The following is a 26,575-nucleotide window of genomic DNA, read 5'->3' as shown; positions in this document are numbered from 1 at the left end:
GAAACATGCTTTATTAAAATACATTTAAAGATCAAACCTGTTGATGAATGACAGGTTTGGAGTCAGGGGATAAAAATAAAAGTTTTTGTTCCTTTATTACACATTTGTGATGTTGCATTACTGGTTTGTGTGTGGGAGTCAACAGGAAGCTGGCCCACTGAGGCCATGTTTGACAGACAGTCCTGAGCCTGTGGTTGGTTTGTGGAGGAAACCCAGTGACAGATCAGCTCTGTGCAGCAGAGGTCTGTGTTCCTGAACATGCCAGGGACACCATTTGGTCCCCAGTAGCCTGGCCTGTGGGTTCCCACCATGCTCACTGTTAAACTGGCCAGAAACAACATCAAAAGTAGAATGCAGTCTTTGCTAAAGTTAATATGATTTGTCACTGTAACTGTATTTTAACTGGAAATGGAACAACTACTTTTGCACGGTGATCCCAGTCACCACACAAAACCTTTATTCAAGAGTCCAGTTAATAAAAACATACTGTACATTCTCATACCATGTACACATTACCATACATTGCGTTAAGTTGCATAGTGTTTAAGGTAAACTATAATGGTGATAGTTGGCAGACTGGCTGTACATCTGCCCTGTATTATTTGCATTTTCCAAACAACTTCTCTCATATTGGAGCTTTGCATGCAACACACTGAGCATTAACCATGGCTGCACTTGTATCAGTCTGTAACTGCGTTCTATAGGAGGCTTTGATACATCTACGAGTCATTTAAAAAGAGACAAAATACATACAGTAGTAGTTACATTCACATGGCAGTGATAGGCATACAGTAAAAGACACAGCTGGCATGAATGAGGCTGGTTTTAAGTGCTACATGTAATTCCGTCTTTCATAATTTTCTTGAACAGTCTGAGAACTTAAATGTTTGCAATCCACACTGTGTCCTTTTAACTTCATCCTCATGAAAAGACTTTCCTCCCCATTTAGAGCAATGGAGAGGAGGTGAAAAAGTCCAGCATTGACACCCCACAGACCCCGTGGTGTTTCAGCAAGTCACATAGCTCCTTATTTGCCGCTTCCCCTAATCACTCGGAGAAAAGGGTCCAGCATTGTAACTTTTGTCGCAGCAATAGGTACAATGTGGTGTCTTTTTTTTGAGTGACAGGGGGGTCGTATTTCCCATAAAGTTTGCATCTCTTGATCCAAGGCCCAGCGATTCTCCTCCTCACATACTGCCTCTAATACCTCCACACAGTGTCCTTTCACAGTCCTCCATCTATAGCTGGGTGACTTTGGTAGAGCGCCTGGTCCTCCTGTCTCGGCGTTGAGCGGCAGGATGATGGCAGTAACGCGGCGACCATCCTCGGGACTTTCTCCTCGGGCTACGTGGCATGCTAGGGTCTGGGGGGGCTGGTAGTCAGGCCTCCTCGGCTGTGGCGTCTATCCCAGCGTAGGTGAAGTTCTCAAAGAGAGCCATGTTCACATAAGCCTGAAAGATAGATAGGTGCTTGTGATTTAGTTAGGAGAAGCAAAATGTATAACAGCTCGGCTGCTAGACAATGTCCTGCTGTAGACGGGGGGGTGGGTGCAGCAAAACGGATTAATTACAGGAGTCTAAACCACATAAAAAATCAGTATCAATTTAAGTTTTCCCATATTTAGAATAAATTGCTGAACACAAGAGTTGCTAGTCTGCTGCTGCCTCAGTAGGGTAATTTTGCTGTGCCACAGTGGTATTTTAACACTTTCTTGTGTTAAAACCGATAGAAGCAGCCAGAAACTTGTGTTCTACGAGGTAAAATTACTGTGAGTCTGGTGGCTTTCAAGAAAACATAGATGGATATAACAGCTTCAATTCCTTATTGAAAAGGGCTGTCTGATGGCAAGTGGAGTGGTGAAAATATTCGTAATGTAGCATACACCTAAACTCATATTGATTTTTCTTATTGTAGGTGGCTAAAATGTGTTTTGCTGCTTGCCCTGTCCACAGCGGCACATTGCTGCCTACAGATGTACTCCTGCCTGTGTCTTTTTCTTAAAATAATGTACATTTCAAGGCATCTGGCATGCACTCTAGAACTATAATGGCTCCGTCTCTTGCCTAATGTTGAAGCCGCATTCAATGTCACATTGTACAGACAATTGATAGCAGCTGCAGTAAGAAAAATCTCAGCAGGATAGATTGTTTGTGTCACAAAAAAGTAAAAGTGTAAGAGATTCAGGATGCAAAGCTACATTATGCAGTTGTTGCATTTCTAATTGTCTGGTGAGACACTGACTATGGTTTTAGAAATGGGGTAACCATCTTAGTATAATGCTCGAACACTCCAAATCGGTAACATTGGGATAATCTTCCCATTCGTTTCTTCCTGCTAACATTGTGCGATTGCAACATTACCTTCCTGGCCTCTTGCATCCTGTTGAGCTGGACAGAGACTTGGGAGAAGGGGGGTCTCTCATAGGGCCGGTCCCTCCAGCACTGCCTCATCAGCTCATAGCTGGACAGGGACAGGAACATGGACGAATGCGGTAAGATTCGGGGGAGAAAGACCGGAAATGCTAGTCATTAGCTACAAAGTGCTGAATACTTACACTTCGTCATCACAGTTTTTGGGTTTCTCCATCCTGTAGCCCTGTGGCAGTTTCTCATAAAGCTCAGCGCAGGTCATGCCACAATATGGTGTGCCACCTGACGAACACAGGAGAGAAAAGGCTTTAATGATTACGCTGGTGATATTGCATGTGAGTATAAGGATTTCCACCCTAATGTTACCATCACATCAACCACAGGAACACATTAAACCCTTATTTAGACATGATCGCTAAAACTTGAAAAACTTTGTGAAACTGTCGTCCATCAGTTGTACACTTGAGTATTTGAACATCTGAGGCTGGGATATCTTGTGTAAAGGGGAGTAAATGGTAGAGCTTCAGTGCAGGAAGACATTGGGTTCATGTCAGGCTGTATGCTTACGTACCTAAGCTTACAATCTCCCAGAGGAGAACACCGAAAGACCACCTGGGAGAGAAGATGCAAAGACAGGACTGTTATTAATACATAGAAAGGAAATCAGATGAAAGATATAAAGATTTTACTGGATAAACCTGAAAGTAATCTTTAACTTAATCTCTTCATCATTTGTTGAACATACATACATAGTTTGGTTTAGATCTCAGCAAAGAAACTGGCACTTCTCAAACCTGCTCACTGACTGTATACATTTATTCAAATCGCGTTTAGTCACCCTTAAATGAATTAGAACCTCCTGATTTTCATCATTTTTACAATTGATTTCATGGGGAAAAACAAAAGTGTACGTATGGAAACTGATGAGGAACCACTGAGTGTCTCAACAGCACGAAACCGCTGTCACTACTGCAATCTGATTAGCAACTGAATTCACAAGAAAAACCACCAGTTTTAGACGTCACCGTGCCCTGTGGTAGATCATATGAGGAGACAAGTGTTGTTTGTGCCGGCGGTCTGTTCTTTTGTCCTAATCTCTTCTCTTCTGTGCATTATCTTTTACTGTTTCCCTCTTTGCCTTTGTCTTACTCTCTCATTAATGTCTGACCCCGCAGGCAGCCTCTGCACGTCTTCCGTTAGCTGTCCAACGCTCCCCTGACTTGCTCTCTGCTGTATATAAATAGGCTCCAATTGACAGACCAACGTCTCGGTTGTGTGCTAAGTTGTACCCAAGGCTTCCTGGTGGTGCTTATCAGCTACGCAGCACACTATTATCACTGGAACAGTGACAGGGGGATGATTTGTTGTTTTCTTTTGCGGTGTACATAATCAAAACTATACTCCAGGCTGAAATAATTGTAATAAGGTTCCTGTGATGCAAAAGAAGAAATGAAGAGGAAGAATCGTGATTGTAAAAAAGTTGCTGATGAGAGATTATACTTCAGGAAGCGTGCACGAACCACTTAGCCAATGTTTTCAGGTTTGAAACATCAGAAACTCGCCGTGTTCTGCAATATGTCCCTAAAGTTCTTAGAACCTTGTTACATTTTGGTACCACAGTTTCATAATGTAGTCATAATGTAGCTCTGTGTGACAAATATTATGACATTAGCTGGCCCTGAAAAATTCCACCTGTTAGAGTGTGCATGAGATAACATCAGGCCTTTTTTTTTTTTTTAACAGATGAGCAGACACTGTCACTCACACATCACTCTTGGTCGTGTACACGCTGTAGTTCAGGGACTCGATGGCCATCCAGCGAACAGGCAGCCTCCCCTGAAACCCAAGCAACAGTTTCACGTCAAACCTTTTTCTATGCTGTATGAAAATACGAGGAGTCTGATTGTGAGTATCAAAAAATATATAAACACAAATGAAATGGACTAATGAATAAATAAAAGGCTTAAATTGGATTTATAAAATGACATGTCGTTAAGGCGCTGCCAAAAGTTGATGATGGGGATCATGTGCAGTGCAATGCAGTACAAATCTAAGTAGCATTAAGGGGAACAGCTGGTGCCAGTTGACCTCCTGGATGCTGTGATGTGCCTTTGAGCATGGCATCGAACTGCTTGGGCACTGGATAACTTGCTAGTTAAAACAGTAGACTATACTTATAGTAACAAACTATATCTAAGTCATCATCAATTTGTGGCAAACTACAAATTGACATACTTTAGGATGAACTGATTGAATATGTCACACTGGGGGGCATTAGCAGGTGCAGAGATCCGCCGGCAAATGTCTGTTAGAGTTTATGTGTGCAACTGATTAGCTTTATGCTATTTCACTGAAGAACTTCTAGTTATTGAACATCTGAGAAATGTGTGTTTTAAAACATCTCATGTGATAGCAGCTCATATCAATAGCACTGATCCTCTATTAACAGTGTTGGGAAGATTACTTTGGAAATGTAGTTGGTTACAATTACAAGTTACCCTGTTGAAAATGTAATCGTAGTGTAACTATTTCAATTACTTTCTCAAAGTAATGTAACTAATTACATTTGATTACATTTTGATTACTTTTCTTAATTTTGAATGAAATCTCTCAACTGCTAACCATTTTCACATTTTAAGACCTATAGTGTGATAAACCTTTCAGTTCAAAGGTTTAACCATATATTATGAGTCTGACCTTAGGCCTGTACGGCGAAGGAGGCTCACTTCCTCACTAAGTGGAGCGACAACTGGCTGATTTCAGCCATGAGGAGCAGGTTGTTTTAATGGAGAGAGTATGAGGATACAAAAAAAGCCTGATCACAGCCTGAAGCAACAGTGTTGCTGCAAATATGACAAGAGGAGGCTGATTTTAATTTCAGACAGCTCTACATTGAGCTGCTTTTAAATATGAAGCTTTAGAGCAACAACAACTGTTGTTTTAAACTGTGTTTTATGTTGTTTTCATATATATTTCACTGATCGCAATTATAAAATGCCAGTGTGTGTTTTATTGAAAGCGAGGCTGGGTTTGCCTTTGAAAATAGGTTACAGTGGGTTTTTTAGGTGCTGTAGCTACAAGCAAATCTCATGTTGTCTCTGTACAAAGACCTTTGTGAGAAAACAGAGTAGACCTACTCAAGATTTGCGTTTGGGCAACACATAACAGGCGAAACAATTAATTTATTCATGGCCACATTAAGTTAAATTATCTGTCCTGATGCGAGCGCACAACTTCTTTCAGTGGTGACTGACTGTATATAAAAGTAAATAGGCTATAGCCTAATAAATGACCTCCTGACGCGAGTCGGATCAACAGCTGAGCAGCGTATCTCCTCAGCTGAACATAGGCGGAGACGCTCAGAGAGAAAGTAAACAGCAGCGGATCAGCGCGATCTCTCCCTCCGTACAAATGCTCTGTTCTGATCCAGCTCCACTGGACTTTCAAAGTAAAGGTCACGCCAGCTGTAAATGAGTTAAATAGTGAAACAGCGGCGCTTTTAGAGCCGATTTTATGATTAAACTCTGAACAGAACCTGGTCGGGACCAGGTTATGAGCTAAGCATAAGTTACCATGTTGATCTAGCTGGGTTGTCTGTATTAAGTGTTTTTCGTATTTCCAGCACAGGAACATCTTGTACGCCGCCGACACTGTTGCTGCTGAGACTGCCACTGTACGGTTTGTCGGTTGAGTCGAATGGCACATGACCAGAGAGAGCCAATCACAAGCGTCAGTTTTGGAAGGAGGATGTTGATATGAAAAAAACTAAAAACAAACATGAATCCAGGGGGGCGAAAAACTATTTGATAAATCCGAGCTTTTGCGGCGATTTTTCAAATGTAACTTAAGTTGTAATCATTGAAATTTCCAAAAGCAACTGTAATTTAATTACATATTTTCTCCCAGTAATGTAACGGATTACAATTACGTACATTTTGTAATTAAATTACGTAACGTCGTTACATGTAATTCGTTACTCCCCAACACTGTCTATTAAGCAGAAATGCATGGAGGTGCATGAAATAAAATAAATCCTTGTCCCCTAAACAACTAGAGCCCTCTGCTGGCTGAAACTGAAACAAAACAAAAGTTTCTATAAAAAACTGTGTTCGACCCAAAACACTCACCATTGTCTTCTTGACGTAAACTTCCTCACCACGGGACAGGCCAAAGTCTGCTATCTTTGCCACAAGGTTGTCCCCTACAAGGACATTCCTGGCTGCCAAATCCCTGTGGATGAACTAGTATCAGGAGAGGAGAAGAGGGGAGGGGAGAAGAGGGGAGGGGAGAGGAGAGGAGGGGAGAGACTGGCTATTAGCTGGAGTACGAAGTATTAAAGATATGTAAAGTAAGTTATGAATGGTTCTTCTAAATGGACAAGAAGATATAAAGAAATTCTAATTTAATAGTAATCTTGTGTAATGTAATATCACACCATTAACACATCCTGATGAGACAATAGTAATCATGGAATATTTCAATTATTGCAGCTTCTCTTGAAATACTATGCTTTAAATACCATTCGCTTACCTACATTACCTACATCATTTACAAAATACAGCATTAAGTACATTTCTTAAGAAGTCGTGACAACATTGCATGTCATATTTTGATTATGTTGCTACCAGTAAAAAAATGACTTCTGTCCAATTTTAATTAAATCCTTAAAGTTATTTACCTTTTTATTAAAAGTCATTGTTATAACATTTTCTGCATAAACCATCACGGGGTAACTTGATCAGAGGAAAGACATGAGAGGCCTTAATTTAAAACAATGCACTCATCCACACACGGAGGTGCACTAGCAGCCTCCCACACACACGCTCCCTCTCCTCCCACCTGTTTGTCGCTCAGGTAGTGCATCCCTGTTGCCACGTCTACAGCGAACTGCAGCAGCTGCTGGGAGGTGAGGGTGGAGGCAGTGCCGTGCTCTTTGGCGAAGGCGGGATCGGTCTCCAGCACTCTGCTCTTCCTCAGGAAGTCGAGAAGGTTACCGTAGGGAGCGTACTCAATGGCAATGTACAGGTAACCTGGAGAAGACAGGGGCGGGAGTTACATTAGTGGAACAGAAGAAGAACTCTGGCAGCCCCTGTGGACAAAAGCGGCATGAGCACCACAGCCTCCCGTAATTAATTTAAATCTAATCTAATCTAATCTAAATCTGGTTTAGGTTCATTTGGAGAGCAAGTGAAAGAAAGAGTTAACACATTTTGTGTACTATTTTTCTTTTTTGCACACAGATGTTTGGACGCGTAGCAATGAAGCAACGTATCTATTTGTGGCTCACTCACTTTAGGACAAAACACAATGTATATGACAACACAGGAAAGTCTCTTGTGGATTCACAGGGTTAAGGCTGCTGCTAATAATAAACATTTCATCTCCTATCTGTACGAGCTGTTAGCAGCTCAGCCAGACTCTTAAAAATGATAGTCTTCTTCTTCTCCCTGAATACTGTCACTATGGCCTTGGCCGGCCTGCCTGCTATAAGCCAGGGAGAGTCGCAGCTACAGCTGGTGAGAGGCCTGGCCTTCGACCGTTCTGCCTTGACACTGACAGAGGAAAACCAGGCCCTTTCAAGATATCCTCACAGAGCTCCACCAGATGGTTCAGGCTTTGTTAATAGTCAGCGGCTTCTTGCCAAAGCCAGAGTTCCTACAGGTCATGAGGCATTTGTGCTTGTTGGAAGGGTTTCATGTGGATTTCACCAGGACGCGAGAGAGCGCCAACACGATTTGTTAAGGTCATATGTGGAAGGAAAGAATAACATGTCGATGGAAAGACTAGTCAGAGAACTGGAGCCTAATGTAATTATGCTTCTCAGCTACAAAAGGTTATGTTGATCAGGACAAGGCTGAGTTTCCTGTAGCAGCATCTTTCCTAAGAGTAATGAAACTCAAAGAAACTCAAAATGAAACAGTAAAACCAAGAAATACTGTGTATGCGTTCATGTGCTTTCCTCTCAAAAAAAGGCAATAATAAAAACAACAGATTAGCTGGTATCCTGTGATAAACCTCATTAAAATATACTCCTACTATGTCTGTATCTATGGTAGTATATGGTCAGCAGAGAGTTCAGAAAACCAGCTGATGTGGAGGATGCAGACTATTTGGTTTTAAATCTTTATCTTCCCCTCGACATTTGAGCATCTATCAGATATCGTCTGTTTATTTCCACCTCCGGTCCTGCTGTTCAACGGTTCATATTTAAATTCCTCCTGCACACGCCTAATTCTTTCACAGTGTATATAGCTCAAGAGTGAATTTATTCCAGATCTCTGTAAGATGAGAAAGTGTGTGAGCTCAAACCAACACCATATCTCTCTCTCTCTCTCCCCCCCCACCATTTCTAAAATTACAGACAGATGCGGAATGGATCAAATGAATAAAAGCCTGAAACCAGAAAAAGATGATGAAGAAAACTCCCAGAATGCCAAGAACAGCAATTGAGTAATAGCTTGTCTTACCACAGCGAACTTTCTCTATTTCAATAAAAGACATTTAACTGTTTTTCAAAGAGATATTGTGTCTCTTGATCGCTTTCCTTCTTTATTCTACCATTTTGAACTATTCTACCAGCCTGCTTTCCTTCCTACACTCTTCCCCTCAAAAATCCTTCCTTCCTTTCTTCCCCTCTTCCTTCCTCCTTTCCTCCATTGTACATCAGTTTGCGAGTTGAGCACCGAGCCAGTCTTTCCACACTGTGAAGGGAATCTGCATGAGTTTGTATGAAACAATTACAATTTGCAGATTGCAAGTTGGAGCACATGAAATGCATGAGAATAAAAAAAAACTCAAAAGGAAGCATGCAAAGGCTTATCACACAAGACCTTCCTTAACATGCAGGAAAACAGGGATTATCCATGTGCTTCTACATGACCAGGCGCATGAATAAAATGTTTTGTTCGTATCATATCAACAATTGTACAATATGTGTCTGATTAGATGTACATAAGACAACTTTCATGTAAGGAGGAGGAGGTGACGGCGGTGGTACAGCTGGGAAAGACAGCTGCGAGATGAATGCCAGCCAAGCGAGAGACATATGTTAAATGGCTTTTTAACATTTTTTCAAGCATGAAATTATTGGGTATTTTTTTAAAGAGGTGTTAAGAACATTTTCCAACCGTGGTAGTGGCAACAAAAGTAGACGTTGGGAAAATTTCCAGCTGTGTGTGGCATCAGAGCCAGTAGGACCCACACATGATCTTTTTATAAGCCTAACCAAGTGTTTTAAATTCCTAAATGAAATCTCACCAGTGTTGTCACTGAATATTAAATATCAAACATAAAGTTCCTGCATATCCGTGGTTTGCACACACTTAGATTGCCAACATATTATTCTGTTGATTGGGCTGCTTCTACAGATCAGGACATAAAGGGTAACTCCACCAATTTTCCACATTAAAGTGTGTTTACTACTGCAGGTGTGAAAATGTGGTATTAAGCCTTTTGTAGCTTCAGAGGAAGCTGCGGGTAATCTGATAAATTGCCTCCAGTGATGTCACTCAGTTGCATTGTGAGTAATGTGGGCTTGATGTTTTGTAAAGCCGTGCACTGGTCTGCACTGCACTCCTACAACACTGTTGGCATCATTATGGACAGTTTAAAAACAAATGATCAAAATAAATATATGTGTTCCTCCTTTTCAAAACCTGCTGCCTACATTACCCACAATGCAACTTAACCACTGAGAGACATCACTGGAGGCAATTTCTCAGATCAGGTGCAGATTCCTCTGGAGCAGCAAAAACACGTTATACTAATTTTTACACATGCAGTAGAACTGTACAAGACCTTTAAAACTCACTTTAATGTAGTGCATTGGTGGAGTTACCCTTTAATAAAAAGACATGCTGATTATATATTGAAAAGTTTTTGGGCTCCAAATCCCGTTATTCATTTAAAAGAGGTTTTGTTTTTCTAGACAACGTTGGGTGGTTTATATACTGTAAGGATTATCACTGGAGAAAGTGGTGAACTTGAGTTAAACGACAGCTGTAAACACAGCAGAGGGACAGTCTGCAGAGTCAAGTGCTACCTGTAAACTGAAACTGGTGTTGAGACACACTGAAGTCAGAAGTTTATTTTTCAAAGCTGACTTGGTTTGCTAATGTCCTCACTGATGTACTTTCCATACAACACTTCCTCTCTCGTACGTTATCAATCTTTGATCAAACGAAAGCAATTCAATTATTCAATGCAGGAGCCATCGGATGTCGCTGTGGGAACCTGATACTCCATGGTAACAAATGGGGCTGAGGAAACCTTATACAAACACATAAATACATGACACAGCAGTATGCCCGTGAGACACAGACAAGTCTAACATATGTGATGGTGAGAAATGCTTCTGGCAGGAGGGGATTGTTTAGATTGGACACATGTTGGTGCTTCCCAGGTGCAGATGACAGAGGATCTGATGGGAGTATCAGTTTGGATCTCAACTAGGATCAATTTAACCCGTTCCTTTACAGAATCACACACATTGCTAAGATTAGTGCATTTGTTTGCAAATATTTGATAAGCGAGTATTTTTGTAATTGATCTGATTGTTAGTTTATACATTTTTAAACAGTTCAATTCTTGACAGAGATTGAATTATTTATGATTTATCAGTAACATCCCTTTTTCTATATATTTCAAGTAGTTCAGGACAATATGTCAATATGATGTTACTGTGACATAAGACTCTGTACTCTGTACCTCTGTACCACATCATTCTGGATGCTATGGTATGGCATAAGCGTTGTCTTTTCCTGATTTTAAAAGCTTCAAGACAGTTAAGTGATTGGCTGTTCTTCTTGTTCTCATGTTCTTCTTTCATTATGTTAGTATTCATTCCTACAATATTGTCACACATTTGATATAGAGGTATTATAGAGATATTAGACCAAAAATATCATAATTTGTGAGCCAAATGACAAATGAATTATCAAGTACATCACACAATTTACAAGGCCTGGCCACAAGATAAGTAGGATATGATAAGACATACAGCTTTCTTAGTGTTGCACCTAACAACCTATAGATTAGTTCAATGTGTGCATCTGTACACCTGCCTAACACAGTCTCAAATATCAGTATGTGTTCAAAAGCCACAACATGAAAGCGATCAATTAATCAATCAACCCATCTCAGTGAATGCCACCAGGTGGCGCTGACTCACCTCTGTTCTCGCAGGCTCCTATCAGATTGATGATGTTGGGATGTTGGCCTAGTTTACACAGCACCTCCAGCTCGCCTGCAAAGTCTCGGTGGTCATTCTCTGATGCAAACTCTGCAGGAAGATAAGCACACGCAGCATCGTTAAACAAAGTGCAAGCAAAGCAGCTTCAGCTGCCGTCTTCCAAGGGAAGGGTTCACATCAGTCAAAGGACGTGCTGCACTGGGATTAACTTAGCTCTGTGTGATACATGTATAGTGTCTGTATATGCCTCAAAGTTACCTTTCAGCATCTTGATGGCTGCGCTCATTTTATTGCCATCCTTCTTGATCATGGCTTTGATGACCTGGTTTGGGAACAGTTGTTAGCGTGAATGTTCAAGCCAGTGAATAGAGAAGAGCAGTAAGAAACAAGTAAGAAACATTTTTAAATACTCAGAAGGTACAATGAAAGCCTGGCCACACCTGGCCAAAATTGCCCTCTCCAATGACGTCTTCAAACTTTATGTCCTCCCACTCCAGGATCGGATAGGTGAGGGGCTCTGGCGTTGGTTTGGGCCTCCGTGTCAGGGTCAGTGTTCCCGAGTTAAACTGCAGAATAGTCTCCTCACCCTGAGGGTACAAAGAGTCTCAGTATAGTTTTCTACTGTAGGACTTTCTCAAAACACATATGAGCTGTCAGATCAGTTGTGTTGTCAGCCAGAGCTCAGTTTATTCCTCAGCTTTCCAAAATTCTGGTTGACAAAATATCAAACAAATCTTGGGTGAGCCCTTACCGATCCAGACTGGTAAGTAAACGTGCGCCGTCGGTTAAGAAGCGTCTTGCGGATGAAGAAAAGCGCCAACAGTGCCAACAGGATGGTCACACAGGTGACAGATACAGAGCCCACCACTGCCAACAACAGCTGGTAACCCTCCCCCGCAGGCCTCCCAGCCACGCCCTGGGTGGTCGGGGTGAAACTCTGAAAGCCTTTTTTTTTTGGCAGATGGGAAGAGATGGAAAATGGATGGAAGACTGAGAAAGATCTTGGCCATAAGTAGGATGTATACTCTATGTATTATCATCTTGAATAAATCCCTGTCCTCCAGATTCGCAACAAGTAGAGTAGCATTAAAATGTTCCACAGAGAGCTTGAAAGCAAAACAAATATATAAACCATGAAAAGTCCTTAAGGGGCAGTTCACCCAATATAATTTTTTTTCTCTGTACCTGTAGTGCCATTTATCCATCTAGATTGTTTTGGTGTGAGATGTCAAGTTTTGGAGGTATCAGTCGTACAATTCATCATAGAATTGTCTGCCTTCCCTCGATGGTATTTGTCCTGGGGTGCACCAAAAAAACTTAAGAATAATGTGAGAGGCTCATCCAGGAGCGAGGAAAAGAAATTAGTTCTAACATGAAACTGCTCACAACAAGGTCTGCAGATTACCTTGAGAAACCCGGTTACAGAAAAATGATTTCTGTGAGGAGACATCGCTCACACCGAAACAATCTAGAAGGATAGAAAGCACTAGAGGTAAGAGGAAAATATGTATTTATGATTTTGGGGTGAACTTTATCTGTAGTCTGATTTAATCTTTCATTTTGAAAGGATCCAAAATTGTTGAGAAAGCCTCGTTTTGGCAACAAGGCTTTCTCCAAATTTCTGGTCTCACGTCCCATATCTAGGTCCCAAATCAATCATGTGAATTTGAGCTGATCAACATGTCAGTCTTCTGTAATCTCTTTGGCAACATACTGTATAGCCACCTGCTGTAGTAATACTGGATAAAGGTCTGTGAGCAGACAGTAACTTTCCTACTCACCATCCCCTTTTGTCATCGCCTTAACAACCTTGCTCCACTCTCCCGCCACTTTGGAGACAGCCCTCACTCTGAACTGGTAGACTGTGCTGCCGTTGAGCGCTGTCACATCTTTGGTGGTCTTGTTTCCATTGTCTGTGTCCACCCAAGGGTGAGGGCTCCCCTGGTCGACTGGCTGGTACTCTATGGTGTATTTAATGATGCCTCCGTTGGGGTCCTCAGGGGGCTGCCACTTCACCTGGATGGCTGACACAGATAGAGGCAGGGCCTCGACATTGCGGGGGGATGATGGACCTAGGATACAGAGAAATTGTCATATTGTTTAAGAAATTAACAGTAAAAGTCACATACTGTTATGCTTTGGTGCTCTAGGAATTGTTAAAACAGAAGACAAGGATTTAACAGCAATCACTGCATTTCTAACTTGTTGAAAACTAAACTGGATTATTCCTGGACACCAAACTATCAGCTGCTAGACACTCTTTAAATGTTTGTGGGCAGGGAGAGAGTCATCAAGCAATGAGCAAGCATCAATTCTACTCTTCTCCTGAGTCTGTAAGGTAAATCTAAGAAACTGTTATCATCCCATTATAAAGTGGATTGAAAACCTAGCAACATTTAAAGGAGCCTTCCTTGCAGTTTAGGAACAGCAGAGTTACCCTGGCTGTGGAGGCGGAGCTTGTAGGGTTCGGATGGCGGCCCCTGGCTGCCACAGTTGATGAGGCGCACCACCACGTTGTAGTCCTGCTCATACTCCAGGTTGTGGAACTTTGTGGAGAGCACATTGAGCAGCGTGGTCACCTCCAGTAGGTTCTCACTGTGGGGCGCTGGCCCGGAAAGCTGCACTAAAAAGCCACTGGCTGTGTCGGCGTTAACGCCGTTGTTGGCGGGCAGGCGCCAGCGTACGGTGGCATTGCGGCCTTCCACAGAGCTGATGTCAATCTCAGGTTGAACTGTGGGCTCTGCAGCGACAGAGAACACAGGATGAGCGGGGTCTGAGGGGACTGACAGCTCCTGGTGAATTTATCTCATTAGATCAGTAACGGTTCTCTCAAACTGCCTGACGAATAAAGTAATTTGTAGTTAACTGGACGGCTACCTCAATTGAAATATCAATAGGCTGCTGTGCAGTTGGGACTGTTAGTTCACAAAAAGTTTACTAGCTTAAACATGTTGCCTTTACCCATGAAGATGCTCAGTCCAAAGACACAAGACAGTTTGATTGGCGGTCTGAATGTGTTTGCATGTCTGTGACCCAAATCTAACCTTCATACTGATGCTGCGTTCCAGACAACTCGGAACTTGAACATTTCCGACCTCCTACTAAAAGTACATTGGAACGCCACTCAAAGTCAGAGTTCTTCACTAGGGGTGGACCGATCATCAGGAATTACATTACACATTTTTTTTTCTGTTATCGCTATCAGTGCTTTTTGTGTCTGATTGATCTGAAAAAAATAAATCATGCTATCGCTATCTAATTGGTTAGAATAAAAATATTAATCTGCAAAGTAACTAGTGAGTAAATATATTTAAAAAATGTATTAAGTTATTAAATACATGTATTAGAGTGGAAGTATAAAGTAGCAGGAAATGTAAACATTAAATTACCTCAAAATTGTTCCTAAGTTTGGTATGTGGGTGAAGTGTAGTTTTCATCACTTTGACACCAAAATGTTTATTTTTACTGCAAATGTATAACGGTCCGAATTGTTGGTTATTGGTCTCCTTGATTATCAGTAATCAGTATCGGCCCTGAAAAAGATATATATATATATATATAGGTTGTGGATATATATATATATATATATATATATATATATATATATATATATATATATATATATATATATATATATATATATTTACACATATTTACACATACATACACATACATATATATATATATATATATATATTTACACATACATACACATACATATATACCGGTATATATATCAGTTGAGCCCTTGTAAACACGGATACATGAAGAAGCCTCTGTCTGGTCCCATAACAATGGCAGCACCCGTAGCAAGTGAATGAAATATTAAGATACGTTTCCAAGTATGAAAGTGTGGTTTAAACAAAACGCATCTTTTACCTCATGCATCACTCTCCCTCCTTGAGGTTGTTTATGCGTGCAAGCAGGCTGCGCTGCTGAGGGTGGGGTTGAGTAAACACATCAGTTTGTCACGATCAGCCATGTTTTTTGTTTATGTTTGGCACCGTGCACCTGGAGCACTTGGAGGTCAGGGGCTGGAAATCTCAACTACCGACTTTGACAGGAACGCAGCATAATTCTAAGCAGGCTTTGAGCACGTCATCTGTTTACATGGGAAAAGTGACAAGGTACGCCGTACTCAAAACAGTCAGCATGCAAACTCAAAGTTTCAGTTTAACTGTCAGTATGGTGTAATTTCCTTTCAGTATTCATCATCAATAATATGTTAACTGTGTGCGTACTAACTGTTGAAACAGTGCAATATAAAGATTACTATATCGTACATTCAGTATACAGTTAGCATGATATTAATGCTCTGTGACTCCGTTAACCCACAACTTATATATTTCAAAAGGTATGAGAAGATGGATGAAATAGAATATGCATAAGCCATTCTGAATACAGCTCCACAGTCTTCTTAACCTGATGTGTGGTCCGTCTCAGAGGCACTGGAGTCACTATATACACTGGGACAAATCATTTGTGGTTGTGCAAGAAACCAGTATCCCCTTAAGATATAACATTTGTTCCGTCGTACAAATGCACCGAACCACATGTTGCCATTTCAGCTTTTTCCCTGGTCTTTTCTGAACTCACACACTCAGACATGCTCGCTCTCTCTCTGCACCACAATCATTAAACAACAGATAGAGTGAAGGACTGCATTGACTGCACACCTGCATCAAGGGTTGGCCTAGTCATGAATAGCTTTCTGATTTGTGGCTGACTGATGACAAAGGTTATGTTTATGTTTTGTTGTTTGAGTTTGGATCCCATCGGGTCTTAAAAGTGGCCACAAATCTATTTGTGTCCCATACTTGAACTATCTGTGCAGATGTGTTCGCTGGGAAAAAGACAGCTGGCTCCTGAAGGTCTGGGAAAAAGCACTGCTCAGTAAAAATTATGTGAATCTACTTTTAATCTAACCAGACACAAGATAATAATGCTTGCTAAAGTGCTGTGGTCCAGATTCCGACGTTTGTTCCTGAACGAGATTTCTAGAAAAACACACTCATGTAGAGAAAGTGTGTGATCCCTATGTGTGGGTCTTACCGAGACAATCAGTCTCCATGATGGCCTCGGGACCCGGGGCTCCCTCTCCCCCTTCTCCAGGACGACTCAGCTGGACGCGGACTTGGTAGCGAGTTGAAGGCTCCAGGTTCATCAGTGTGATGGGCTCTTTGTCACTATAAACTGAAAGGAAGTTGGTTTTACAACAGAAACTTTGCAATGCCTTAAAAGTGAGTTTTGTGAATACATTGAATAAAAATGTAAAAAATTCTGAGGTTTTACATTTACATTTTGATCGTTATATGATGAGTTATTTTGGGAAAAAACAGCCTGGCAGTCAGAACATGATGAACATGCTACGAAACACGTAAAAATTCAGGCCTGCGAGATCTTGCAAATAATTTAATTTGCACTATAAAATCATATGTGTTACTGAATTTGGGTTGTCAACACACTACATGTCTGAGACCACGTCCCAATTTTGTTACCCTTGAACTACGGTGTCGAACCACTAGATGTCAGTATAGCGTCCCAGTTTCATTTAGCTGTTTCCAGAAGTGGCACTCGAAACCAAAGTGGTTGGAGCAAGCAACAGTAACATAAACAGCCTAGTAAAGTGTCCAAGAAAAGGAAAGTTGACGTAGAGGGAGGCCAATTTAACACATTGTAAGGAGAGCAAATACATGTTATTTTGTAGTTAATGGAGACAGGTCGGTATGTCTTCTGTGTAGGCATTTACTTTCAGAACTATTAATTATCAAACTGGCAAGAGAGAACTTTTTTCTTTTTTTTTTCTGGTTGAATAACATCCACATCTAGATTGGTTCCCTAAAAATGGTTTCACGCTTTGTTATTTGGTCTGCCACAGGGCTGGAGTTTTCCCACAAAAACGAAGTGCAAAGGAGGCCTTGACTTCCTCGGTCACTATCCTCGGGTTACTGTGGAAAAACTGGAATAACTGTGGAAGCCTTACACTGTAAAAGAAAAAGAACCCTGCTGATGGAGGAGGAAAAGAAAGTGAAGTGGGAGAGTGAGATAAACTGAGGTGAAACAGGAGCGAACAGAGGGGTGTTTCACTTGATGAAGATCGCCAGTGTTGTGTCAGAGTCTGTTCCCCCGTTGATATGTGTTTCCTCTTACCACTGGGAGTCGAGGTGGTTCAAAACCGGCATTCTTTCTACTAGATCAGTACGTAACAAAACTTGCCTACTTATTAATACAGTCGATTGTTTCATTCAGCCTTGTCATAGAACCGAGATCAGGGTTTCTAGGTCAAATTGAGATTCTTAGGTTGTTGTTTGCGCTAGACAGGCTGCTAGCAGTAGCCATGTTGCAAACTCTGTCTCACAGGAAAGTACTCGGAGGGGGGAAAGAAAAAAGTTATCAAAAAGCGTTGATGGCGATGCCTGGTTAATGTTGCTCTCTGTGATAAAGGCTGATTAAATTACATCATTGATCCATGTGTCTCTGCCTGTTTACCTCTGATGGAGGACCAAGAGTCTCCATTCTCCACAGGCTTGTAGAGGAGCCGGGTGGAGACGATGGGGCCGTCTCCTTTGTGACCTTCAATCGGCCTCACCAGCAGCTGCTTACTCCCTTGTTTCAGCAGTTTGGGAGCAGTAATGGGCACAGGGGGCTCTGTAAAATATCTTCAAATATTCAGATCTTTGCTGCTGTTATGCGATGTGCTTCCATACAATAGATGGTCGAAAATGAACATATTTTCTTCTGTGTTGTAGGAACTCAGACACACAGACCTTTAACGGTGAGGATGAACTTGCAGGAGTCCTGGCCTCCATTGGTGGACACCCTGCACTCCCACAATCCTCCTTGTTGAGCACTCAGACGAGGGATCTCAAACAGTGCTGTACTCTTATTTGAGTCCATGACAGTGCGAGAGGGCTGAGAATACAACACATAACACACAATAGAAATGCAGGATTAAAAAAAAAAACACAAAACACACATTCCCATTTCCTGTGCCTACTTTTTCAGCCACTTGGATTTGTGCTCAGAACTTTGAGACATTTCTCGGTTCCTGTGGGAAGTGCTGGTACAATTCTTTATCAGATTGTTTCTATTATCAAGGAAACAGCACAGAAAGAAAAACACAGAAACTGAACATTTCGCTTATAGGCAACACGTGGTAGCTGCTGCACTGCAGAGTGATATAACCTTATCTGTTCAAGCCATTGTGTGTTGGACTTCCTCAGAGCCTGACTCAACCTTCAACCCAGCCTTAAAGGCACAGCACAAAACAAACTTAATTCTCTAGCTGATGTCACAGCACCTGATAATGACACCAGAGGTCGGCAAACTGTTCTATTTAACTTATGTAAGACCATTTGTCATCTTTTACACATTAGTAGTTTGGACTTTGGAAAGTACACTTAATTGCTTTCTACAGAGTAGCTTAGAGTTGGATGAGAGGATCAATACACCCCAATATGTCTGTATAAGGAGCTACAATCAGGAGGTTATTAGCTTAGCTTAGCATTAAGGCAGGGAAACAGCTAGCCTGGCTATCTCCGAAGTTAAAAACAGCACCAATAAAGCACCAAACCAATTAACATGTTGTGTCTCATTTGTATTATTTTTACAAAGAGAAATGTAAGAAACAACAATCTGTGATAGATTTCTGTTAATTAGTTAACGCTGGAATGAGCAAGGCTAGCTGTTTCCCCCTGCTTTCCAGTCTTCATGCTAAGTTAAGCTAGCAGTGATATAGATCTTCACAAATAACTCCTGACAGACATGAAAGTAAATGGCTATCAGCTATTCCTGTAACTAGCCTGTAAACTGAATTTATCACCTTTACATTATAGGTGCATATATGAGTACGCATGTATATGCAGTAATAGTCAAATGAAATGTGATGCATTATTTTTGGGGACCAAAGATATTGATAAAATGATTTTCTTGAAAGTTAAAATTTGCTTATATTTAAGGGTAAGGGTTAGGGTTAGGGGTTAGGGGGCAAAAGTACAAGGACAAAAAAAACAAACATAAGTGTTGTAGGAACTTCTGAGTGCACTCTCTCTTATGCGTAGAGAAGGATTTGACTCTATAGGTTGTTTCTTGTCTTGCTTTCATGAATACCACGGACAAGAGAGCCAGATCACACATCTACTGATGTTAAGAATGTGTTATACCACAGTAAATACACCATTGGACAGTGGTGGATATCCTGCTTACACAAGCAGCCAAAACTCCATCCATTAAGTCGTTAGCTAAGTAGTACTCAGTCAGATTTCAGTTTAGTTGTTTTCTGACTGCTGAGCACTAAAAAATGTAAACTGCAAAATTAATGATGATCTGATAAATGTTGTGGCTTGGCCCATCCTCAGGGCACTCAACGGTGATACGACTTTGGGAGCCAAGGTACTACAGGACCCTTTCCCTGTGTGGTCTTTTATTTGACTGAAGTTTGATTGAAGCTGTGTATTTTGTTTATTTTCATAGTTATTTAGTTTTTTTGGCAAGAGGGCTATATGCAACTGCTGGCCTTTCTACCTTGAGTACAGTGCTGTCCAACTTGCGAAGCTCAATGTTGTCGTGGGTGGGCAGAGGGTTCCCTGTGGCTGAACAAGAGATCTTGGGGCTGGAGTTCAGATTCCACTCCACATTACTTTCCAATTCCACGATCTGGGGAGCCCGGTCTGAAAAAGGAGAAAGGCAAGTCACAGGAGAACAGTGAAGGTTTGGCAGACGAGAAAATGATAATCGAGAAAAATCACTGGATGGAAAAAGAAGAGTAACAGAAATGTGCCGTGCAGCAATGAGGAGAAAGATTTTGTATAAAGTATGAACTCTATTCCACAGAGGAGGCAGCGCTAAATGAAGAAATTGAGCATATGAGGGACGAATAAGACGACACCCACCGGACTTCTCACAGTGCTGTCCTCTCCATCCTGTGGGACAATGGCATCCACTAAAACGGTTGCAAACTCCTCCATTCTGGCATTTACAGCTCAGCTTGCAGTCCGGCCCATACATGTCATTATTGCATGCTGGCAACAGAAAACATAAAACTGTACTGCATACTGCGACAAACAGAAATGTAAAAACACGTTTTAAAAATACATGCAGAATTACTTTGATTAAAAAAAAAAAAAAGTTGATATTGATGTTATACCGACCCATCTCACAGCGGCTCCCAAACCAGCCGCTTGCGCAGGAGCAGCCGTACGGGTCTGGTAAGCAGAAGCGAAGCCCCTTACAGTTCAGTTCGGAGCCACATGGGTGCTGGCAGTTCCGACCAAACATTCCTTCTCTGCAGGCTGCGAGCCATCAGAAAAAGAGAAAAACAAATTCAAAAATGTGTTTATATAAATTCCTTAAATTTTGCTGTATCACGCCTCGACCCGACTTGCAAAACAGGTCAGGACAGGGTAACTAGCCTGCCAAAGTGCTTGCGTGTGACCTTATGATTTATGATTTATACTCATATTTGAATATTTTATCTTAATACAGTCTAGGAAATAGTTTGTGCTGCTAATGTATGATGCTCAGGAAAACTGAAACTTAACTGCTGACCTCACCTCAGAAATGTATAAAGACTACTTTAGGCACGGCCGTTACCCAAATGTAGACAATCTAATATCTGCCACTGAAATGAAGCGTACTTCACATGTAGCCCCTTACTTTTAATACTAACAGCTCAACCCACTCTCTCAGAGTTGACCAAATTTGAGCCACCATACCACAGACACAATGTCACCTTAACTTTACCCATCAGAGAAGAGAAGAAAGAAGAAGAAGATCATCGGGTCACCAATCAAAATCTAGACAATGGCGTTGTCTTGTTGTTGATTTATGACCAAACACCTGCAAAACTAATGACATTCCCATCAGCTTCACATGTAATTTGTGATTCATGCTAATTAGCAATTGTTGGCATGCTAACAAGCTAAACTTAGATTGTGCAATGGTGAGCATCAAACCAGCTAATCATCAACATGCTAGAATTTTCATAGTGAACAAAGTTGAGTGCTGATCATTAACATTAAACTAAACTCAGTCCTGTGCCTCAGTACATTCACACATGAACTGTGAATTTTACGGTAATTGTACTGAACTTGAGTCGTTCCATCTTCTGCTATAATTAAGATGCACATTTTGTGCTACCATATTTCATTTTACAACATCAGTCAGATTTAGTTTGATGATACACAATATAAACAACATATTAATTATGATGTAATAATAAAGGTTATAATAATAAAGGTTTTCTTGATCGCTGAGGGGAAATTCACAAGCAGTGTAGCAGATAAACTATAAGAAGTGATGAACACATTTAGGCATCAAATGTAATTGTGGCAAAAGCCATTCTGCATACTGAGTATGTTTGCTTTTGGCAGTTATATTAGTATCATTAGATGCTTATAGTTTTATACTTTTACTGAAGTACACATTTTGCACCATGACTCTTACTTTTCTACACTTGGGCATTGCCACTTTTATTAAAAAGTATTTCTTCCCCCACTAGTCTTCTCTATGGTGGAGTTCATGCTCAGGAGTTGAGTCATTCTAAGCAGGATAACTACGGTATGTTTAGAATAAATACTCTTACTCTGGTTTATGTTAAGGTACCAGTTGAGTACAATGTGATTTTTTCTTGTGCGTATTAATCCATGCAATATATATTTCTGTTTATACAGACACTGTTTCTTTAGAATTACGACGTAAATCTCACATTGTACACATCCTCTTTCTGTCTTTCATTTCAGTCTCTCAGTTTCACATACACAAACATGTACAACCACTGTAACCCTTTGAGGACACTGTAGCGAGTGCAGTACAAACCTGTCTCACAGCGCGTTCCCATGAATCCTGGGGGGCACATACAGTCTCCATCCACATCGTGACACACGCCGCCGTTGAGACAGTCCGGACAGACGTTGCCACAGTAAGGACCCCACTTCTTACTGGGGCAGTCTGCAGGGAAGGAGTTTTTTCTTTACTTTACAGCATTCATAAGGTGAAAGGTGTAAAATCCACGTTATGCCCTCTTTGGACTCTTTACCTATATTATACAGTTTGCAGACCAGTTGTGCAGTATAATACTCTCTGACACATATCTTATTATTTAGATATGTTTGGCCTTTTTGCGTATTTGTAGTGTATTTTAGAAATGTTGTTCGAGCACCGATGACTTCAGAGGAAATAAAAGAAGTCTTTGACTCCTTTGACTTTTCCTGCTGAAAGGCACTGAAAAAAAAAAAAAAAACACTGGTGGAAAGAGGGAGAATAAGTGAATGTCAAAGCGGAGCAGGTGGAGGGTGGAGTAGGTGTTGATGCCGCTGATGTCTCTTTACAATATCGAGCTACAGGATATTAAACAAACACATGTGCTGTCTCACTTAAAGACCTGTCACATTCAATCTCAGCTTCGATGAGGTCCAATCCAGCTCCCTGCAGCTTTCTTTTGCTGTTCTTCTTTTTCAAAGTTTGATAAGATGTGTCTACATAGAAGCTCGATACAAACGTCATGTCCGTCCGATAAAAAACAAGTCAGTTGGCAGTTAACTTAGCTTAGCATAAAGACTGGGAACAGGGGGAAACCGATAGCATGGCTCCGTGCGATGGTGAAAACGGTCTGCTTATCAGCCTCTCTAATGCTCATTAAATAAAGTTAAGTAATGAAAATATGTGGTTTTACAGGGTGTTACGTGCTCCTTGGCTGGGCACGGGATCATTTTCTTAATATGTTCATTCACGATGAGACACAGCCACACTATTTCTGTGGTGTCGTCCCTCTATCCGCGGATAATAAAGGCATATGTACGCTTCTTTTTCCCACTAAAACATTTCTCTGTAATGCACCTGTGCTGTTTGTAAAGGTAAAAAATTGCCTGAAACATAGTAAATCTAGTTGAACCTTTTGTCATGTCCCCTTCTGTATTCTGTTGCAAAAACTGGAATACTTCTGAGGCATCTGCACCGGAAAAACTGTTGTAAAAGCCTTGATATAATCTTTGTAAATTACTGTTTGCGTGTCTGTGTGTGGGTGTGTGTGTGTGTGTCTAAACGTGTGAATGTCAGGATCCAACAAACCTCGGACAATGAGCCTCATCCAAGCTCCATGAAGAGGGATGTCTCCCACATAGCTGGCACTGTAGATGCCTTGATTGGCAAAAGCTGCATCCTCCACCGTCAGTACAGCAGTGTGATTGACCATGTCGTTCCAGTGAGTCATGTAATAGTAGTTTCCTACACCGAAAGCAGAAAATCGCACACATTAAAGCCATAGTTTCCAGTGTGTCTAAATGTCTTCCGCTGTCCTGGTTTGTTAAGATCTTTCATCGAAAACATGTAAGTCAGTGGTTTCTGAATGGTTCCCTCCTCCGCCTCAGTCTGAACTGGCCTACCGTTGTACTTCCAGGTCACATCTCTCTTCTGGGAGCTGAGAAGCTGCATGCTGAGGTTAACAGTCTCTCCTTTGTTGGCAGTCAGGGTCAAATGAGTCGGGACAAAAGTTGCTGGAAGGAACACAGACAGACATGGTTATCATTTTCAACCCAGATGCATCAGAGAAACTGCAGAGTATAAATAACCGAGTCAAAGCTGAGGTTTAGTCCTGAGAGGAGGTGAAAACTGCGCATGAAGTTCGCATGGAGTCCAAACCCACATCTGCCAAAGTTGTTGATCATTGTGACCCTCTCGAGCGGGGGAACCTCCTGCTTGGATTCGCAGTAGAAGATGCCGATGTGTTCCAATTCACGAAAGTCTCTGGCCGCCACCTCCTTGATCCTGGGCTTATGCACTTTAAAGTTTGGCTTCTTGGGGAACATGAGGATCTTGTTGTCCCTATTGATGTCCAGCTCAACCTGGGTGGAGCTGCGCTCTCCATTGATACAATAAATGGTGAAGTTGTGGACGTTGGTGGCCTCCGCCGTGGAGATCATGGTCAGGTCGATCACTGCATCTGTGGGACAGGGCGTTGTGTTTGAAAGAGTTGTGGATGTTATTAGAGTCACGAGGAGCTTGACTTCATCAAATACAGAGACTCATGAACCTTTTGAGCGAGGAGATTTAGTAAGACTGGGCGACATATTGATATTATATCGTTATCGTGATATGAGATTGTATTTCATCTTAGATTTGAGATATTGTTACACCATGACATAAATGTCGTCCTTCCCTGGTTTTAAAGGCTGTATGAAAGTAAAGTGATATCATTTTCTTAACTTACCAGACTGTTCTACTTGTTCTAATACTTTTCTTCAACCCAGTTATTCATCACATCATATTCACTGGTGATTACTGACCCACATATGGTGTAAAATAATATGATTTTTGATTTTGTTGCCCAGTCCCAACATTTATGAAGTGCTTCGAGGGGTTTGCAAAATATAAAGACATATATTGCGTACTGTAATGTAACCCAAGAGTGCTGTGATAAATACTGTGTTTTGGTTTAAAGGGCAAATCGCCCAGTCCTAATGAAAATTTTATTTAGGAATCTAAATGGACAAGTACTCTGTTTAGGTGGTTGCTCACAGATATGATAATAAAATCTGCTGTAAGTTCTCTGATTCAAACAACACAATATTTATAAACGGTCTTTATCATTCGTTTGCAGGTGTGCTGAATTTATTCAATCCTCAGTGAAACATATAGTGTTTATTTTATGTCTATAAACCATGGTCACTTCTGTCTCAGCATCTCTATGATATGTTTCTATCTACAACTCAGTCTTCATACAGCACTATTAGATTCTCCTGTTTGTCACATAGCTGGGGCAGGATTCAATACAGATGTTTGTGTTCTGATACAGTAATCCAAATGAACCATGTCCCTAATTTAAAAGTCAGCTCATAATAGAAAACATCATTTTGGCACATTTTCTAGACTGGTGATGCCCGTACCTCTACTCTTAGGAGGTAACAATGAAACATAACAGTGTGCCATGGTCAAAAGCATACATCTTCGATATTTTATTGTATTGTAAATATGCTTAACAGAAGTAGGATGCCAATCAATAAAACAGTATGAATATTGTGTTTTCTTTCTTTCTTTCTTTCTTTCTTCTGCTTTATCATTTTTGCCAGAGACATCTGGTGGGCCAACTTTGGTCCACCAGCCACACTTTGGGCACCCCTATGCTAGCACAGGGGTGTCAATACCATGTCACATCAAACAATTTCATTAAATCAACATCTTTTCATAAAGATGGCTTACCAAATGGTGCTTTACACCTCGCATCTCATGGTATTTTCATTACGAAAGTGACTCTTTGAGTTACAACATCTCACACAGTGACACCTGAGACAGAGATTGAGAAACTAGTAATATCAGCTCCCCGTTGTACAAAATTTGGGTATAAAAACAAAAAAGCCTCCAAAAATTTGAATAAAAGTGCCAAACCCAACAATGTCTGTTTGTTCAGCATTCCTCCTCCCTGGTATTTAAGCCTCAGATCCACAGAACAATGGCAGGAAACATGGATGAGCTCCCCTTTTTTCCCAGAGGAATCAGACATTTACGCTCCCTACTCAGAGAGTGTTTACGACTTTTGACAAAATATGATTTATTTAAAAGGATGTCTGGATCAGAAAGTGTAGACTTAGGTGGGAAATGTATCTTTCATCTCCACATTTCTCAAAAGTACATGGCGACTTTGTATATTTGTCTCCGTTTTGAGAGCTCCATAAACAGCCTTACATTAAGTGCAATCTTACCTGAAAAACCGAGACAGCAGCACAACACAGACACCCACAAAATCCTCATGACATGTATAATCCTCATTTGGGGGGAAAAAAAGTTGTCGTTACTAAATCAGTTTCACAGAGAGAACCGTACATCCAAAACGGTGACGCTGCGTCACGACGACCGGTGCGCTTTTTTACGCATAACTCGGGGAATCACCCAGAGCTCCGGTTCAGGCGTAAAATCTCTACGGCAACGACGACAGCGGTCCTGAACAGCTCTGAGAGATCGTATCACGGTTCGTCACGCACTAAGCACAGAGTTGGACTTGCGGTAAAGCTCAGCTTTCTCTGGG

The 26,575-nt window shown here is 41.2% G+C and overlaps 1 protein-coding gene across 2 annotated transcripts; it reads right to left on the bottom strand.

Annotated features, from left to right (window-relative positions):
- Positions 1-70: 70 nt before the first annotated feature.
- On the bottom strand, positions 71-26,575 carry tie1 (tyrosine kinase with immunoglobulin-like and EGF-like domains 1). Of its 2 annotated transcripts, XM_030433958.1 has the most exons (24): positions 26,253-26,575; positions 24,200-24,496; positions 23,940-24,050; positions 23,626-23,781; positions 22,375-22,506; positions 20,709-20,849; positions 20,451-20,579; positions 20,083-20,228; positions 18,327-18,471; positions 18,049-18,207; positions 16,612-16,752; positions 13,997-14,299; positions 13,341-13,631; positions 12,311-12,504; positions 12,000-12,146; positions 11,818-11,881; positions 11,539-11,649; positions 7,209-7,399; positions 6,497-6,610; positions 4,135-4,205; positions 2,941-2,981; positions 2,555-2,651; positions 2,361-2,460; positions 71-1,451 (listed from the first exon to the last, which is right to left on the bottom strand). In XM_030433958.1, the coding sequence occupies exons 1-24, from the start codon at positions 26,317-26,319 to the stop codon at positions 1,380-1,382; spliced, it is 3,420 nt and encodes a 1,139-aa protein (XP_030289818.1). In that variant the 5' UTR covers positions 26,320-26,575; the 3' UTR covers positions 71-1,379. The 2 variants fall into 2 exon arrangements, with proteins under 2 accessions (XP_030289818.1, XP_030289820.1); XM_030433960.1 differs by lacking the exon at positions 13,997-14,299 and having other exon boundaries at positions 26,253-26,574.

This window comes from Sparus aurata, chromosome 11, assembly GCF_900880675.1.
Source record: "Sparus aurata chromosome 11, fSpaAur1.1, whole genome shotgun sequence".
Lineage (NCBI taxonomy): Eukaryota > Metazoa > Chordata > Actinopteri > Spariformes > Sparidae > Sparus > Sparus aurata.
Note: the sequence above shows the minus strand (reverse complement) of the source record. Positions and strands in the feature narration are given on the sequence as shown.